Consider the following 20,635-nt stretch of genomic DNA (forward strand, 5'->3'; position numbering starts at 1 on the left):
TAAGTCAGACAGCATGGTGTTGTAATGGTGTGCTCGGTGGGTTTCCTTCGGGTTCTCCGGTTTCCTCCCACAGTCCAAAGACCTGCAGTTTAGGCTAATTCAAATTCAAATTTTATTTGTTACATACACAGTCATACACAGTACAATATGCAGTGAAATGCTTATACGACCTCCAGTGACCTTAAAAAATAAAAGCTTATACATAAGAAATAAATATGAATAAAAAGAAATATGATAGAAAATAAATTTTACTAGTAAAATATACTGTACAAATAATAACAATATAGCAAAATATAGAAATATAGAAGGCAAAATAAAAATTTGTAAAAATTTTGAAATTACGAAATGACCGGGGGGTAATTGGCGTTCCCAAATTGCCTGTAGCGTGTGAATGAGTGTGTGAGTGTGTGTATGTGTGTGTGCCCTGCCATAGATTGGCACCCTGTCCAGGGTCTTCTGGGATAGGCTCCAGGTCCCCGCGACCCTGAATACATGATAAAGCGATATACTGTAGATGATGAGTGAATGAGTAAGGGAGAATTTAAGGCCTAGTGACAAATTATTAATTGTTCCACAGTTCCGACCAAGCAGTCTGATTGGACGAGACGCATTCCACGAGTTGTGATAATAGTATTTAGGATTTAAGTATATGTATCGCTCTGTGTCACAGGGGTTCTTACAATCGTTAATTTCACTGTTTTACTAATTTATTAATGATTGACATCATTAATAAAAAATTTTATTACATAAAGATAACTATTTAATACAAGGGTTTGGAATTAAATCATCATTTTAAAACTATGTTTGTGTAATAGTAAACTTTGTTTGATGATCTCAATCATTAAACATAACCCTACACCTCCCTACCCTACACAAAATACTTTTTCCCCCCTTTTTTTTTACTTTTTGCACTGTATGTAATACCTTGGAAATTCTTCTAAATTCTTTTATACCCTTCCCCTAAAATGCCTTTAAACACTGACCTCCCATGGCTTTTACTGTAAGATGCAACTAAACAATGTCTAGAAAATCATACTAGAACAACTTTACTGTAATTAATAAATGTGTTTGATTAATTCTGAACATAGCCCTATCCCCAGCAGAGGTGGGTAGAGTAGCCACAAAATGTACTCAAGTAAGAGTAAAAAAATTTGCACAAAAACAATTTACAAATTTCAAATTTGTTGAAAGTACTGAGTAACTGCTTCAATCATTTTTTTTTGTTTTTAGAAATTATAATAATTATATAATATACTTATATATTCATAGAACATATATATTACAGTAACATTATATGTACAATTAAACTTAACATGTAATCACACAAATTTGAAAAAAAAAGCATTCTATACGCACCGCAAGATTACATAAGATACAGTAGATACACAAGATCCAGTAGACTAACCCCAAGATCCCACTGGTACATCATGGATTTATAGGAGTTCAGCAAAATTAGGGAAAGATGCGGAAACTTTTGTTTGTGCATGCGCAAGTGAGCGTATGTAGGACGGATTCACAGGTAGGATGAATTTATAGAACACCGGCTAAAGACCTGATTGGTCAAACAAGTCATGTGATCATTGTTTATGCGTATGATTGGTAAAACAGTCATGCGGTAGATCCACCGGCTGCATTAGAGAAGTAACGAGTCGAGTGTAGCTGAATGTAGCGGAGTAAGAGTAGCGTTTCTTCTTCACAAATCTACTGAAGTTAAAAAAATAAAAAGTATAGTGCAGAAAAACTACTCATAGAAGTACTGTGCGTTTTTTAAAAAAGGTAACTCAAGTAAATGTAACGGAGTAAATATAACTTGTTAATACCCACGTCTGATCCCCAGTTATACCAGGGTGCGCACTTATTATAGTTTTTCAGTTTTATCCCAGGCTGCCTGAAATATTTCCATTAGTTTTTCCGCTGAATTGTACAGGTTATAGGCCTACAATAAAGTGGGAAAAGGTTCTGAAATAATTTATCGTCTTTTACATTACAAAAACCTGGCGCAGTCCATTGGTGCGTGATCGGATTGGGATCTGGGGAGTTTGGAGGTCAGTCCAGCGGCCTGGAGCTCTTTGTCTCCTGCACCTTGTGCGCGGTGAGCTGTGGTGCACTGGTTCTTCTGGTCAACACTGACTTTTTTGCTGACTTGTGCTGCATTGGCTTTTCTGTGTGATCGGACCAGACGGGCTGGCCTTTGGCCCTCAAGGGCATGGGTGGGCCTTGGGTGGCCATTAGCGATGGGAAGTTTTGATAATTTTAGTGACTCGGTTCTTTAAATCTCGTTCATCGAAATAAACAAATCTTTTTTGGAGTTTGTTTACTTTGTTCTTTTGATCAGAAATAAAATAAAATGTTACATTTTCAATAAGCAGACCCCCAACACGTCTAAACACACACATTTTGGCTATAATTCCAGTATTGAAAATGTTACAATGGACATACTGTATTATGATAAACATAATTGAGCAGCTCCCCGCTCATATCCCCTGGTCCGAATCATTCGTTCTTTTGTCACGTGACTCCCATAGACGCTACGCAGTGCATTACACAGGAAACAGAATTGATCGGTTCTTCTCATGAGTCTTCTAGTCCGAGTTGTTCGTTCTTTTGAATCTATTGCACTTTATGGCATCTATGGGAGTCACATGACAAAAAAACGTATAATTCGAATGTAAGACTCAAAGATAACTACTCAATTCTGTTTTCTGTATATAACATACTGAGGTTTTTGTGATGCTTTGCGCATGCGCGCTCGGTAGAAAATAAACGAATCACTCTCCGAGACTACTCGTTTTTCTAAGTCACGTTAAAGACTCGTTCAAAAAGAACGAATCGCTCATGTACAACCCATCAATAGTGGCCATCATCCTGTCACCAGTTGAGTGGTAAATAATTGAATGCTTATGTTAATGTTATGTGGTGTAAAGAAAACTTACATTTTATTGTATGTACTTATTTGTTTTTTTTTTTCTAAATGTATTTTTTAGTCTATTTTGGGAGGCTAATTAGCAGTGTCTCCTCATCAATCTTGTGAACCCTGGGACACGCAGCATGGAGCCGGTCTCTCACACAGGGGCTGTCCCTGAGATTTTCCTTTGCTGGAGCTGTCTGGGTGCTTGACTTGTTTGCCAAGGGTGCTTTCAAGTTTAGGGTTTCCCATTAACGTGTCGGTCGGCACAGTTTAATTCCTATTGCGGCGTCCCACATACACACACACAGGCACGCACGCTCGCACGCTTGGTGACATTTACAATGTCATCCTGTGTTAAACACAAAACGAGATATTCAGCTCATACTGTAGTATATCGATCCAAGGTTTACAAGCCAGCCTACGTAAACACACCTGTAAAGTTCTGCAAGAGAGTGGCCCGGCCAGGGCTTCCACGCATACACACGCTTATATAATCAGAGATCAGTGCACGGTGTCCTGTTTTGTGAGACCTAAAGTCACATTAATAAGCATCATATTGAGATAAGCACCAAACGCAGAGGAGGAGAATAACACACATACTCTTACAAAATTAATTGAAGAAAATTATATCATCCTTTTTTTCCGTAATGTCACTAAGCTCTATCACATTATTCAGTACTGTTTTAATGGAGTATATGAAGAGCCCATATATGATTGAGCACGGAATGAATTCACGGACAATTACACCTGTTTCGTTGGGACTGGATTTATTTTTAAAACAGCTTTTTTTTGACCTTGCTTTACATAAGAGACAATAACAGCTGTATCTTAATATTCTCTGTGCTTCCACACTACATGCTCAACCATAAAGACAAATTTAAAGTCCCTAATTTGTGTAATATCCATGGATTTTGCTTCTAGTGGTGGCGTGATGGCTTAGGCGTACGCACTGTCGCCTTGCACCTCCAAGGTCCAAGTTCGATTCCCACCTCTTAGTGTATGTTTTTTTTTATTGCTATATTAGTGATGACTTTAGTGATCAATCAGGTTCCTCTGCTTCTAAATATAAAAAAAGAACAAGATCTTCTTTTGTGATTACTGTACATTTCACCTGCAATTATCAACATTATATTATTGAGAAACCCAATATAGAAGGATTGTGGCAAAGGTTCGGCTCGGCTGGGTAACAATCTACAGGGCGGACTTGATGGCGGGATTAGCATGAACGTTAAAGCTTTGGAAGCTAATCTCTTTGAGCAGATTGAAGCTGAGAGAGCTGGACAGGCTAAATGAATAAAAGTGCTGTCGCATTGCTTTTCGAAACTCGAGATCCAGCTCTCTAACTTCTGTATTTCTCTTTTGACCTGTTTGTCTTTTTCTGTCGTTTTCAGGACTACACCCTGACCATGTATTTTCAGCAGGCGTGGCGGGACAAGCGTCTCTCGTACTCGGAGATCCCTCTGAACCTGACTCTGGACAATCGCGTTGCCGATCAGCTATGGGTCCCGGACACGTATTTCCTTAACGACAAGAAGTCCTTCGTGCACGGCGTCACGGTCAAGAACCGCATGATCCGCCTGCATCCCGACGGCACCGTGCTCTACGGATTGAGGTAGAGTTTTTTTTCCATCTCTTCATCATCTTTATCGAACCGGCGCACATCTCGGATCGATACTCGTGTAATTCGAGTCATAATTCAGCTATACATTCTGTTCGCAAACTTTGAGGAAGCACCTTCGAGACCCTATGTTCCGATAAATGTTTAAATTCTCTTTCTTTCTTTCCTGATGCATTTTAATCAGCCCATGCCAACATCTATATTTATTTAAGACGGATTATTAGCTGCTATATTTGTTCAGTCTGTCAGCATTTTTATTCGATTTTTATTCGAATGATATGTTCTTTCAGACATTTGAACATCTGCATTGCAGCATATCATTCAATGCTTACTGTAAATGGTGCAAGAATCAATAACGAAGGTAATTCATGACGTTCCACTGCGTGAGGGTTTATGTAAGATGCCGCCTAGTTTATATAACGACAGCGCAGGGATAGGACACGTTGCGGTAGGGGCGCGCGACGGGCGACGGGGGAAGCGGATCATGAGGAGACCTTGGAGAGAAAAAAAAAAGTCAATGTGGCCTGGAGTGTGTGAGCTTCCCTATTAGCACCGCATGTTTCTGGAGATTGTCTGGCAATGAGAAATGTTCATGCACAAAGCAGGGTTTCACTTTAAAAGCGGTGTGTAATCAGGGCTACTAATGGAGTTTTCTCCTTTCTGATGTTGGGGCTTTAGTGAAAGCCCCTGTCATGTTGCTGGAAATGGGGCACTGTTTGAAGCAGCAGTGAATGTGTGTGTGTGTGTGTGTGTGTGTGTGTGTTTTAAAGGGAATGATTGCCTGTTACTCCACAGACGCACTGCTTCCTAAGCATTTAATTACCAGGAGATGCTCAGTTTGCCTATCAGACAGCAGAAGGCAGATGTGATTATCCTGTTCCTATACAATCTCAGCTAATATCCTTTCCAGGTAAAAGCTAACAGGCCCTGACATGCAGCCATGCACAACACAACCAGGCTGCTCTCACTAGGGGGTTGTATCTCTCCTTATGAGATTACGAAGCACATCTCAGTCAGATGTAAGAAGTAAATATTTAAATCAGACAGTGAGTTAATGTGTCTCTTTTTTCCATGTTTCGTGCAGAAGGGTTTTAGGTTTGAAAGATCGGTAGCTTTAAAGCATTGACAGCCATCCATCCTTCACTTACCAACCTTTTATACTGATTTATCCTTTATTCAGGGAGCCTATTCCAGGAGACTTAGGGCACACCCTGGACAGGGTGCCAATCTATCACAGGGCACACACACAAATTTGGGAACGCCAATTAGCTTAATATGCATGTCTTTGGACTGTGGTATATAAAGGAAACCCACCAAGCGCAGGAAGAACATACAAACGCCATGCACACAGAGACGGAAATCGAGCCTGGCCGGGAATCGAACCCGACCCTGGAGGTGTAAGGCGACAGTGCTAACCACTACACTACCGCCTCTCCGTCCTTCAATGGACTGAAAGTCAACAGACGTCCCTCTCTCAGGGGATCGAGCATCTCCTCCTTGATGTGACGGACAGTACCATAGGGCACGTTTTCTCCCAGGGATCATCAGTCACATACTTTAGGCCACGCCTCCTTTAAAGGATCGAAACGCACATACAGTAAGCCATGCATTCTTCAGTGGACCTGGCAGTCAAATAGACCACACCTCTCTCACCTCCTTTATGGGACTGACCTGCACAGCTCCTTCATGGGGGTCTCAGTCCCACAGACCACGCCTCCGTCACAGGAATAGAATTGTAGGATTGTTACTCTTTAATGCCACTGCAGTGGTAATGCTGTAAAGCTTCGAGAGGACAGTTTTATTACATACAGTGAATAAAAGTTAATGATGTAAAATTAAGCCATCCAAACCTCACAATATAGTGATTATATAACTGTAGTAGAGCAAAAAAAAAAAAAAAAAACCCAAGCGGTGGTTTTCTGCAGCGGTCATTACATACGTCCCTATTGAGACCAATTGATGAATTTTTACACTGCGAACTCTCACTTACTGCGGAACACAAGCACTCCACTCTTGCTGATGTAACTCACATCGTACTCTTTTATCTGATTTTCCTTTTTGCATAAATTTTTAATGCAGCGCATTCATCACCCTGCGTGCTTCATTTTCGCAGAGAGACTCAGGAATAATGCACCGCACCGAAATGACACATTATTTGTTTGGGAGAGTGCGAAGATGACACATGGAGGTGTGAGTGGGCTGGATGGAGTGTGTTCGAGTTGCATTTTGGGGTTCGCAGCGATTAGACGCAGCTTGTACAAAACACACCGCTATTTATAGTCCCTTTGCGTAATCTCCCATTTCAGTGCTATTAAACGGACCATCTCGTTTCGTTGTGGATGGACGCGAGGAAGATGAAGACGATGACTGTGACTGCCGAGAGGTACCGAGCCTGCTGGGTAGAGACTGTGAGATTAGTACCGCTGGCTCTCTCTCTCTCTCTCTCTCTCTCTCCTCAGAGCATCCGTTCAGTCAATAGAGGCTTAGCACGACAGGCCACTGAGTGTGAGATTAGGAATCGGACCAATATTGTGTTTTTCACTGTTGTTGAAACAGACGTGTTTAACTTTTTAATACTTTGACAGAAAAACAATATTTGGATATTTCGGGGCTGTTTTTGCTGTTTAATGGATAAATATAATCAGTGGCCAAAGTGTCAAGGCTGGGCTGGGTCTTTTAGATGTACAGGAAAGTCTAGTTGAAAAAGTGATGGTTTCACGGAATGAACCGAACTAAAACTCCTGTAAGACTTGAGAAGTTTCTGTAATGTTGATCAGATTTTTTTGTTGTAATCATATGTACAGCAAATGTGAATAAAAAGCCACTTATGTGTAAGTTTGTGACAAAGCTGATTCATATTTAGTGACACGCAAAATTCAATAAAAGGCTTTTTTCTTGGGCTTTGTCGACCTTATCTTAGGCGTCACCAAATCAGATCATTTGCCCTGGCACGGGTTATATGCAGGACGCCTTTCCCGTCACACCCTTGCACACCTGACACTGGAGAGTCCATAGCTTGGTGATAATTTTTCATGTGCATGCTACGTATTTCCTTTATAAATTTGTGAAAAAAACCTTTTGTTTTAATTGATGTGCGTCCTTCTTGATGCTTTTCCAAAAGAACTAAAGTACAGCTGGCAGTAACACAACAGTCTCATCTTCCAAAATCATTGTATTGACTTATTGTGACACAAACTTGTATTGATCGTGTGGCTTTAGGCTGATGGAACATAACAGTATTTTTGATCTCACAGTCTTCAGCCAATCAAATTAAAGAATTCATTGTTGTTTACTTCCATCACACACATTTACAGTTAACGTCATTGCCAACAAAAAATAAATTGAAACCTTGCACAAACATCATTATCAACATTATTTGGAAACATTGAAACTGGGATACATGGTGCTAATTTTATTGGCATCCAAGGTACTACCACTAAATCTGGCACAAAATGCAAAAAAAAAAAAAAAATGCAAAAATGTAAAATTTAAACCAGCATTGCTTGGCTTTTGAATGACGTAAACAAGTTTTGAACGGTTCCCGGATGTACACGCTACTTAGTATAAGTTGCGCATACCTTTATTCCGGTTGACTTTGTTTACTGAATCTTGCACATAAAAGGGCTCTAGATAGAACTTTTATCATGACAGTGTGCTTGAGGTGTAGATCCATCAATAGCCAACTCAGTATACAGAAGTTACAAGACAAAACATTTTCTTTTGCAAGAAATTTGCATCGGCATACGAAGCATTTTCAGCTAACGAACGAACAGAACCGCAACTGCTACGTATGCTGATGCTAATTTCCTTAAAAACTTTTATTCTTAAGGCGAAAATTTGTTAGGAAAGCCGTTTGTATTTTGAGGTTACACTGTATATACAGTATATATTTCTCAAAATACAGTATACGTGTAGAACTGATCTGCCATCTCTACAACTCACAGCCGTTTTTTATCATAGTCATAAATATTAAAATGCAAACATACACTGGTAATTAATACTGATTAAAGTCCAGCGTGGATTAATTGTTAAATAAAGAGCACATCAGCACATTTATTTATTGTGGGACTCATTATTTATAAAAAAACAAAAAAACACACATTGATTAAAAGTATGTGCATCTCTTAGACCCGTAGTTTTGAGTTGAAAAATGATTACTGGAGAAAGCAACATTGGTGACCCAGCAGTGGACTCAGCACCCTAGAGCCTCGCCCGCCTGAGCCACCACCGGAAAGCCAAAAATGTCACTAAAACATAAAAGGAAAAAAATCGCAAAAACAATGATTAAACAGTGGGTTAGGAGTATCCTCAAAACATTATATGCAGTAAATCTCTGGGTAATGTTGCATAAATTCTGCAGCACATCAGCTACCGTAACTCGCCCCCCAATTATCGGGTGCAATTACTTTTATCCTAATTGAATGGCTAGCCTTCTTTGTCTTCTTTTCAGAATTAATTCTGGTTTGCTTTCTTTCATGCCATTAAAAAAAGAAATGACAGAGTCTCACGCTTTTGTGAGCAATTTACAAATAGCTTTGTTCATATTCAGTTTGATAAATCAGCATTGCACATAATGATTTTGAAAATAAATAAATAAATAAATAAATAAATAAATTCTTTCCTTCCAGCAAAAGAACTTTTCGAAAGCTTATTGGCGTGTCTCGGGCGATTCACCAATCAGACCAAATTAGAGTTTCCCAATGTTGATAGAACAGACCTGTTTGTCTTGGTGATATATTTGACAGAAGTCATATTTGCGTATTTGTGAGCTTTTTTTTTTTTTTTTTTTTTTGCAGACGTAGAATGTAATCATTGGCTCTTCCCTGCTAGAAGCTGGCAGTGCTCGATGAAAACACAGTGAGCCATCCAGAAAGGCAAATCAGCCATGTCATGCATCATGTGCCAGTGTCCACATTGACATGTCAAAATAAACTATGCTAAAGTGGTGTCACTTAACTGAGGACTTCCAGAGGCCTGGAGCTGCTTTGTCTCTGCTGTGTCTCTGTCTCTTCTAGTCCTGGCCCCTAATCATCGTGTGCTAATACTTACATGACAATTCATAATGCTTATTGATTTTCGCTCTTGTGACTCTGTATACTGAGTTGTCTATTCGATGGATCCACATCTCAAGCACACTGTTGTGATAAAAGTCTAGTCCAGAGCCCTTTTGTGCACAAGATTCAGTAAACAAGGTCATCTGGAATAAAGGTGCACGGCATGCCTTGGGCTGTACACCAAACCTTGTGTGAACTCCGAAAAGTGCAGCACTGCAGAAGGACTAGCAGAAAAGAAACACAGCCACTTGAACGAGCTAGAATCTGCAGATATACATAGGAAAGACCAGAGATTATGTCATTCTCAAGTGAGGTCGCTTAGACACGATACTGTGTTCTTCTTTGTGCTGAGAAAGGAGTGTTTTTTTTTTTAAGATATCAGTACAGATGTAACATAAGACTTGTATCAGTATAAAGTAAGGATAGTGAATCAAACAGACCAGATACCACGTTTATTATTTTGATGCAACTATTTAATTTTATTAAATGTACAGTATGTACTGTACGCTGCCTGGCCAAAAAAAAAAAAAAAAAAAGGTCGCACACTCTAAGATTTCATCACCTGTGGCTTTAATTACATTGCACAACATGGTGGCTAGTTCATGTGTAAACTTTCACAATCTGTGACCTGGAATACAGCTGTGCCAAGATGTGAAAACCTGTACATTCAGTACATTCAGGTCATTTTATCGTCTCATAACGTTGCCGAGTCTAGACCTGAGCAACTGAAGCAACCCCAGATCATAACACTGCCTTCAGAGGCTTGTACTGTACAGTGGGCACTATGCATAATAAGTGCTTCCCTTTTTACCCTGACACACACATCACTCTGGATTAGGATCAGCCTAAACTCGTCAGGTCACATGACCTTTTACATTGCTCCAATCTTTTTGCAAAATGAAGCTTTCTTCTGATTAGTCTTACTAACTAGTGGTTTTCTTATAAACACACAGCAGTTTAGTCCCAATGCTGTTCTCATCATGTTGTGAGTGTATGGAAATGCTCTTACTTTCACATCATTATTGTTTTTACTGTTGATTTTTTTTACCATGCAACTTCAAGTGTTCCATGTGTTTGTGATCTCCATTCATGAGTTTTTTTTTATTTATGTTTTTATTTTTATTTCATTTTTAAAGAAATTTGACGCTTCAGCACTTTCTTTATGGGTGTTAATAATGTGTTGAAGTGTTCTTAACTCAGTTCCTGTAATTTAAAATCTCATTAGTTGTTTTCTTCGCTTGATGCAGCCCAATAATTTGAGCCTTCTGAAATGGTGACTTTTTTGTGTCAGGTGCTACAGTATATTACTGTCAGAGAGTTATCTCAAGGGGAATTACTGCCAGCCTAATCAGCAAAAACAAATCAGTAGCTAAGACTAGTTTAGAAGTCTTATATACCCTTAAAAACAGAAGAGAAACTCAGAAGGTTTCTCGTTTTTACCTATTTAAATTCACGAGTCCAAAATGAAAGCATGCCTTGTAGTGGCCAAGTAGCCATAAGGGAATAATTATTTAACACTTAGAACTGCTGAGTTGTAATTATTATGTGAAAACTATAGCTGTGTAAAGGAGCTGATAAAATGTTAAATATGTCAGGTGAGCATATATAATTTATGGTATGCTGGTGCTTGCATAAAGCTTCAAAATACAGTACAAGATATAAGGTCTGGCCAATATTGTCCTCTTTGGGCACTGGTGGTCCAACGTCTGTTAACGCCCAAAGATCACAATGCAGGTCCAACGTTGCTATTAAACGTTACTTTGGCAGTGTTGTATCATTGCTGTCAGACATGATTTTTCGAAATTTGAAATGATGTTGACATAAGATTGGCATAGCATTGGCACAACATCGGCAGGAGGTTGACACAATGTCAAAAAAGGCAAGATGGCCACCCAAGATTGAAGGAAAGCTTGACATGTTGTTGCCCTGATGTTAATACAACACTGACGTGTGACACAAGATCGGCACAACATTGACTGATGTTGACACAATGTTGATATATGGACAAGATTGACAAAACATTGGTATAAAAATGACACAACATTGACATGAGAATGACAAAAATGGTAAACATTATTGGCATGACGTTAAAATAAATTGGGTACAATGTTGGCATGAGAAATTGACCAGACGTGGACAAAACATTGACGGGACGTTCACACAAGATTGACACAACATGGACACATCATTGGCACGATCTTGCTATGAGAAGGACACAATATTGACATGATGTTCCCATGATGTTGATCCAACATTGTTTCCTAACAAAGACATGAGATTAATACAACATTGACCCAACGTAGACAAAAAATTGACCCGATGTCCGCACAGCATTGACGCAACATTGGCCAACATTTGTAGATATTTGACATGCTATTGACACAGCCTTGAAATGATGTTGACATAACATCGACAACACTGACTCGGGACATTGGCGTCTTCGATACAGCTTGGACAGAATATTGACAGAACTGTAAGGGTCAAACTCAAAAATGGAGGATAAAACAAGTCTCTCAAGAGTGAGAAATATCTTTAACATATGCACATGGAAATGAGAGGGAAGAGGCGAGGTATTAAAGCAAACAGGACAGATGAAGAGTACAAATAAGGAGCAGGAACCAGGAAATACAGAGAGAGGTGCGAAATGAGGGAGAGAAGGAAAGACATGAGAGAAATGGCTAAAAACGAGGAGAAGATGAAGAATTAGAGATAACAACCAGGAGCCAGAGAGGGGAGATTAAGATTCAGAGGAGCAAGTGTGGGATGTAATGAGAGAGGAAAGGGGAGATTGAGAGCAAAAGAAATTGGGTAGTGTGGTACGTGAGAGAGAGAGAGAGAGAGAGAGATAGACAATAGTTATGGACTGGGAAGAGATGGGAAGGAAATGGAGACACAAAAAGTGAGTATTAAACCTAGTCAGAGGGAATTAAATGTGAAAAGAAAGAGAGAGAGAGCGAGAGAGAGAGAGAGACCAGAATGAGTGCTAAAAAATTAGAAAATGGCAAAATGCAGAAGAGTAATAGAAAGGGAGAAAAACCATTCTCTCTAGTAGTGAAAGGAAAGGAGAGGTACACTGTAAGGGATTTGTGTAATTTCCACAACAATCAAGTATAATATTTGAAACATGGTTTACAGTTTAATACAGTCATGTGATATTCCGGGAAACTATTTACATAAATGCAGATTATACTGTATTACCATACAGTTACATTAATCGTGCTAAAAATAATATCATAATATAAAATAATATACTGTAGCATTAACTTTAAAACAAAAAAGGCACTTAACAAATGCATTTAACATTTTATTTTGGGTTAGCGGCATGGCGGTTTAGCGCTTTCCACTTCAAGGGTCCGGGTTTGATTCTCATCTCGGGTCTGGGTCCATGGAGTTTGCATGTTCCTCAAAAGCTGCTGTGCAACAATGACAATTATTAAAAGCGCTTTACAAATAAAATTTAATTGAAAATTTAATGTTCTTGGTGGGTGGTTTTTTCTAATAGTCCAAAGACAACAAACAAATTGCCACTTCCAAATTGTCCGTAGTGTGTGAATAAGTGTGTGTATGTGTGTGTGCCCTGTGATGAATTGGCACCCCGTCCAGGGTGTACCCCGCCTTATGTCCTAAGACTCCTGGGGTAGGTTCCAGGCCGCCGCAACCCTGAATACAAGATAAAGTGGTATAAACAATGAGTGAGAGAGTTATTTAGGTTGATTTAAAAAGCATGGACTCAGATACAGTACTGTGCAAAAGTATTGAGTCCCCCTTCCTTCTTAGTTTTTCTTATCTTGCTTCCAAATAGCCAGACTTTCTTGTATTTTGAGTGTAGTCTTGGAAAATACTTTTCTCGCTCTCACTTTGAGTCGAGTTCACACAAACTAGCCTCACAAATCAACAAAGTAAAACTTATTACCGTTACATGAGGTGCACTGTATATAATAATAATAATTTAATTAGAACATTATTAATCCCAGAGGGAAATTGCTTCTTCGCATATCCCAACGTAACTGGGGTCAGATTGCAGGGTCAGCCATGCCATTATCACTTATCCAAAAATAACATTTTGATAAAAAAAAATTTAAAATAACGTTTTGGACACTGGAGTGTCCAGTTTCCCATTTCATCTGTCCAATGCACCAAAAGTCATGAATGATGTCATTCATAGTGGGGAATTGTTCATTTGATTTTTGACACGAAATCTGTACAAAGTCAATAGCTCTGATGAAATATTTAAGACAAGCACATTTCAATAATCTAAATTAACGAAAGTAATAGAGAGAACCCCCAGCACTAGTCAAAGCTAGACTCACCTGCACCAAACTGAACCTTCTGTACCAAACAGTATTTTACGAATATGTACTGTACTGTATAATGTTACACCCCTATTAAATACATAATACATGAAAAATGACGTTAATATTATTTAAAGTAATTACCTGCTGTCTCAGCTGCCAGTAAGATACAGTAGTTTGCATTTACAAGGTCATTTTTTTAAGTGAAGGCTCAGGAGTATATCAAAGTGGATGGATGAGACAGGGATGGAAAAATGAGAAAGAGATGAATAAAGACTAAAATGTGTGATTAGAAATAGGAAGAGGCAGTTAAGGAGAAAAGTACAGGAATGAGTGGGATGGAAGACAAAGAAGAAAGAGAGATGAAGGTATAAAGAAGTCAGGATGTAGTAATGACAGACACTGAGCGAGAGCGAGAGAGAGAGAGAGAGAGAGAGAGAGAGGAGGTGTGAGAGACTGCTACGCCATCCAGGTGAGTGCCAGAACACACTTTTAAAAAGAGCGGCTTGTCATTCAACACTGCATTCCCTGCCATGGCAACCACTTTCTCTTCAACGATACACACACACAAGCATGGATATGTTCATGGATGATGACAATGATGACGATGTAGCTACTGCTATAAATAGGCTGTTATTTTTACCTCTGCCATCTTGGCCTAATTTCCTCATTTCCCCTGTGCTTCCTGTGGACGTGTGATTATTGGGAGGTGGATTAGAAGGCACAGGAGGGCTGCAGGGTTTCAGCCTGCTGCTTTCAGGTCACACGCAGCTACAGGGGGACGCAAATCACACTCATATTTGTATTCATCATATTCATATACTGGGCTTCTGGAACCCTACTGAAAAGAACGTACACTGCAGTCTGTCTTTTTATGGAGGCTGTTTAAAGGAGAGAGAAAAAAAAAGCAAATCCGTTCCCACTCCATGTCTTATTATTATAATGTCAATAAATAACTTTTTGTTCAAGGTGTTGTCATGGAAACCTAAGGATGAGGCCTCCAAGCCTTTGGCATCACTGGGTTTTGCTTTCAGACCTACTGCTTTTTTAGCTCAGAGCCACAGTGAAAATAGGGGAGAATGGTTTCATCATCAACATCAAAATGTAGCATTTTTTGAGTGTTGAAAACACCAACCTGATTCTGTCAAACAAATTTTATCCTTCATTAGCCATAGATGCAAATATAGGCCTAGAAGATTTCGCAGCTTTGTTCAGACTATACAAGCTATCACTAAATGTGTCCTATACTCACTCCGTCTATACCGCTTTATCCTGTACACAGAGGGCCTGAAGCCTATCACAGATGACTTAGAGCACAAGGCAGGGTGCAGCCTGTATGGGGTACCAATCCATCGCAGGGCACACACACACTCACACACTACAGAAAATATGGAAATGCCGATTTATCTAATGTGGATGTCTTTGGACCGTGGGGCGAAACCGGAGTACCTGGAGAAAATTCAACAAACACAAGGACAACAACCAAACTCCATGCACACAAACTATGGGGGAATCAAACCCAGGACCTGGAGGTGTAAGGGAGCAGTGCTAACCACTATGCCACTGTGCAGCCTGTGTAAAACACATTCCCTAATAATAATAATGGATGTAGATGCCTATAATGGTAAACCTCTATTAACAAGCCAAAATTTACAAGCCGGGTCATAAACAGGTAGAAGTCAAATAAAATAAAAATAATCAAAACCCCCCAAAAAGCCAGGAAGACCATGAGGAAATACTGCTCAGAATTGCACTTTAAAAAAAAAGTATGATGAAACCTCTGAAAGAGCAGAACAGGAAGAGTTCTTGAAATAAGCTGAGTTGCTTAGATATAAACAAGAGACAGTTGTGTTAGAATTCAAGTGAGTCAACTCTGGGAAGAAGAGGTAGGATTGGGATGGAGGGTAGTGGGAGGCGGATGAGACAATACAGTAGCTCAGGTCAAGCGTCTCAAACCTGATCCAGAAAGGGCCGGCTGGATGCAAAAGCCACTCCTGATTCCACCTTTTTAATTAGTAATTCTTGGCTTTCAATAGACTACCAGGTGCGGCTTCTGCTCGGTTGGAATGAAAACCTGTATCCACACTGGCTTTTTCTGGATAACGTTCGAGACCCCTGGCTGAGGTGTCAGCAGGCAAATTTCTCAAAATACTGAATAGCTAACCAAATCTTTTTTAATCATTAGAAGCTAGTATATTATATCGGAATTACTGCAATTTCGTCTATTTATATTTCACGTTTATATTTAAAGCATTTACAGATGTATTTATCCGGAACAGCTAATAGAAGTACTTTTTAGTATCCATTAAAAAAAAACTCTTAAATATGTCCTATTTGGTTCTGGATGGATGGATGGTCCAGCCAAAGCATGATAGAGGTTTAAAAGGAGCCTGGTGCAGAGCAGGGTTTAAATGAGAGCCTTATATTTAATGAAGGCTTGGCTAAATTTCAGTTTTGCAGCCAAGTATCAGTGTTTAATATCTGATGTGTGCAGCTACAGCAAGCCAGTAAAGAAAAAGCAATGAGGTGTGGATTGGAAGAACCTGGGAAGTCAATCGGCAAATCAAGGGGTGATAGTGGCAAAGAAAACTCCCTGATATGACAAGAGGAAGAAACCTCGAGACCATAGTATGACCATAAATCAATCCCTGCTATGTTCTTGTGCTAAAAGGTTAGGTAGTGTTCAATTATACTGTATAACAGGAAAGGTGTTCATGTCGATATCCACTGAAATGCACTTTCACTGATGGAGGTTTTGGGACAAGACTGAAAGTGCGAATTTCAGTCCTGAACTATTGAGTGACTGCACCTTTTCCTACGAACAAATCTATTCACAAAAGGCTTCACTAGATAAATAAGTTTTTAGCCTAGCCTTAAACACTGAGACCATGTCTAAGTTTTTAAAAGGCTATTCCATAACATTGGGGCTTTTTCTGCCCCCAGGTATAGTTTTAATTACACAAGGTACCAACAACCAGCATGATTGAAGTAGGCATGGCGGGTCATAAAATAGTTGCAGTTCACACATATACAAGACCATTTATTGTTTTATAGGTCAGTACCATTATTTTAAAATCTGTGTGAAATTTCACTGGAAGCTAAGGTATTGTGGATAATATGGGGCGGGGTGCTGTGCTCATATCTTCTAGTTCTAGTAAGGACTCTAGCTGCTGCATTCTGGACTAACTGGTTCTTGTTTATGCATCAAGTAGAACATCCAGACAGTAAGGCATTACAGTAATCCAATATATATCAATTCCTTCAGGTCTCATTATAAGATCCAGACATTATTACTTTTTTTTTCTGCATTGTTTTATGAATAACCTTCAAATCAAATCTTCCAATAAGCTAAAATACCAGCGTGATTTGGGTATGTTATCCGAAGAGGATTCCTATTAACCAGTGGTCTTTATAAACAGCTCTTGATTAATTCAAAGACACAGAAGTGCATGGAAATCTTTTACAACCTACGTTTTATCGTTAAATTTTGCACCTAAATAAAGCTCTGCAAATACATATACATTTAAGTGGAATTTAAATTACTCTTTGTTACAGATGATACAGAGCCACAGATTTCTTTCACATGCTGGGAGATGCTGTTGATGGCAAGTGTTTGTGCAGATGGAAGTGTAAATAAGACATGGGGGGGACTTTAATAAAGCAATTACTTTTTTAAACACATTTATTTTAATGCTGCTCTCAAGTCTGAATGGTCTGAGCATCACTTTGGTTATATGAATTATGGATTTGAAAAAGACTTTAAAGAAGGGCAGCACTTTAGCTTAGAAGATAGTGTCACCGCTTCACTGCCCCAGGCTCCCTGGTTAAGCCCTGAGCTTAAGGTATTGAGTAAGATTGTCTAGGAGTCATTACTAAAAAACATCCACTAACTTGAGTTTTATTATTATTATTATTATTATTATTATTTCTTAAATTATTGCCAGCCTTAAAAAAAAAAGTGACACATCTCTAATGCATTGCAAGTTATCCATGGGACATTCATATGCGCCACTCAACAAACCTTAATCTACATCATTTATTGTTGTTGATATCTAACAGACATATGTCAATGTTTCATTGATTTGTTTGTCCTGAGATGGGGCAGTGTGCTTACTTCCTCACTTAGCTCCAAAACCGTGTTATTGCACCTAGTGGACAAATACATGAACTGAAACAAGTGTTATCAGAAGTCCATTGGGGCAGGAATTATGTTGCCACATGCTCACGGAGAAGCAGCGGACATAACAGTTAATAGCCACACTGAGCTAGTTTAAAAATACCCAGAGGCAACTGTTTGCTTGTTTGTTGGAATGAAATCTAATACAGTGAAGACAGTACAGAATGATTTCTGTTGTAAGTATGTGTTGCAAAGATTGGGAGAAGGAAAGTGGACCGACTGGTCCCACCACGACGTCTTAGGGTACAAGAAAGGCATCTGTCAAGACTCTTTTCTGTTCTTGAACCTAGGTGGTGGAATGAACTTCCTTTATATGTTCAAACAGCTGAGTCACTCACTAGCTGTCTTCAAAAGTTGACCTAAGCCCTACGTTGTGCTCAAGTACTTGGGGTAAAAAAAGCAAGAAAACAAACAAACAACAGAGATTTGATTGATAGTGCTGTTAGTCAATAACCTACAGTAGTGAACCAGTAAAAGGATGTACAGTATTTATTGATAGAGACCTTAAAGCACTTCTGTAAGTCACTCTGGATATGGATAAGGGTGCATGCCAAATGCTGTAAATGCAAATGAGTGATTACTGTCTGCCTATCAGAAATTCGTGTGCACCCGAATGACATTGTTTCCCTACACAAAGAAAAGCTATTTCTATGCAAAGCTAGTGTCAAATCGTTTATGTGGCGTTCGAGATGGAAGCAGTAATTAATAAATGCGTATAGTACTGGCTCTGCTGTGTTTATCTCATGCACAGGACACTCTTTTGCTATGTTAAACAGTGGCACAGTACATATAAAACTAAAAGACTAAAGACTATATGCTTAATGACCGTATGCTGGCTTTTATGTTGTGACTCACTAATCAAAACATAAAAGCCTATAGGATAAAACATCTTTATAACACTTCAGCTTAATTTAATTTAAGGATTAAAACAAAATAAAAAATAAAAATAAAAAAAAAACAAACAAAGCCCATGATCACGAGCCGCTGCTGGATGCTTCTCAAGTTGCACTGTTTAGCTGTTGTTGCTACGGTGATGTGAGAAACTTGGTGAATGTCTGACGGCAGACTGCAGTCCTGCAGAACAAGGCGTGACTAGGCTTGTTCAAAAAACATCCTCTGATTTTATTAGATGAACTGAGCCATGTGCATGAAGCTTCACATGTATTTTTTTTTTCATTAAAAAAAAATCAAGAATGATTTTAAGAGCAATGCAAGGCTATATTACGATATGATGTAGTATAATATCAATATGATTTGAGCGCCCAATCATGTGTGTAGACCTTATATCAAGATGTGATTTAACTAGAAATGCCAATATTAATGCGTTAATGCATGTGATTATTCTAGAAATTTTAACACATTACTTTTTTTAAATGCAAATTAATCATATGACCAAATTGGCCAATGGCCATAATCGCAGAGTGGTTACATGGCTGTGTGATAATGGCATGTTTAGCACACATAATAAGATGACTGAGAAATCATCATCTGGTATGTTGACGGAAACCAAAGTTGTGTGCGTGAGCTAGGTTTAAGGGGAACTAGCCTGCAAGAACACATCAGTGTAAGAGGTGGGAGAGGTGGCCCAGGTGGCTAAGGCTCTAGGTTGTTGATTTTCAGACCCTATCTGAGGATCCAGGTTCGAGCCCTGCCATTACATGCAGTGCTATTCCCATATAACATATGTTAAAGTTTGAAATATTATAACATTTTGGCATTGTACATTTATAATATAAGTACATCTAAGAATCTTAACATTGTCATTAATCACAGACTATGACGGTGATTAACTAAATTAAACCTTTTAATCGATTGACAGCACGTCATTTTACACACTTTTATGTTCATGTATTTTTAAACCTACACCCGATACATATAGATTTCTCTTTCTTCTATTTCAAATAAGAGAATGCATTTTGAGCTGAAAAAAATAGCCAGGTTCTAAACAATCTGCTTCAGCTCCTGTTAAACTAAAGTCTTATTTCAATCCATGTTATCTGAAATCCTAACATGCTCCACATGGTGGGCGCTATGGATGAGCGGGCCTCCCGCAGTACGAGTATATTGAGCAATAAAAATTGCAACACACTACATCGCTTTTCTTTAACGTCACCACGTCTCACTTTTAAGGACAAATACCCGGCCTGTAGTTATTTAGCCGTCACCGGCGGCGATCGGCCCGACACATTAGCGAAGGTCTATGTGTCCGACCCCATCTACTCTCCCTGTGCTTAAGTGAATTCAGCAGTGACTCCAGGTCATACAGGAGTACGGGGAAGGGTGTGTGTGTGTGTGTGTGTGTTTTGGGGAAGAGCAAAAGACAGGAGGTTAGAAGAGGGATAGTTCAGCGATGTTTTGTCCCTGATGTCCTTGAGAGGCATTAGTAACAGTGTGTGTGTGTGTGTGTGTGTTTGCTTTTCCGCATTCAGGATCACCACCACGGCAGCCTGTATGATGGATCTGAGACGTTACCCGTTGGACGAGCAGAACTGCACTTTGGAGATTGAGAGCTGTGAGTAGACCAGTCTCTTTTTTCTATCTCCTTGTCTCGTCCTTCACACACTAGCCTGAACTCAGACCTACAGT

The 20,635-nt window shown here is 39.2% G+C and overlaps 1 protein-coding gene across 4 annotated transcripts in view; it reads left to right on the top strand.

The window, feature by feature from the left end:
* Nucleotides 1-20,635, top strand: part of gabrb2a (gamma-aminobutyric acid type A receptor subunit beta2a) — a 66,609-nt gene that overhangs the window by 24,792 nt on the left and 21,182 nt on the right. For 3 of the 4 annotated variants that reach the window (XM_053491176.1, XM_053491179.1, XM_053491178.1), the window contains exons 4-5: nucleotides 4,300-4,520; nucleotides 20,479-20,561. In XM_053491176.1, the coding sequence (XP_053347151.1) occupies nucleotides 4,300-4,520; nucleotides 20,479-20,561 (304 nt within the window). Of the gene's footprint in view, nucleotides 1-4,178; nucleotides 4,208-4,299; nucleotides 4,521-20,478; nucleotides 20,562-20,635 lie in introns of those variants that run through there. The other variant, XM_053491180.1, reaches the window with a different exon arrangement.

The sequence above is a fragment of the Clarias gariepinus genome, chromosome 2 (assembly GCF_024256425.1).
Source record: "Clarias gariepinus isolate MV-2021 ecotype Netherlands chromosome 2, CGAR_prim_01v2, whole genome shotgun sequence".
Classification (NCBI taxonomy): domain Eukaryota; kingdom Metazoa; phylum Chordata; class Actinopteri; order Siluriformes; family Clariidae; genus Clarias; species Clarias gariepinus.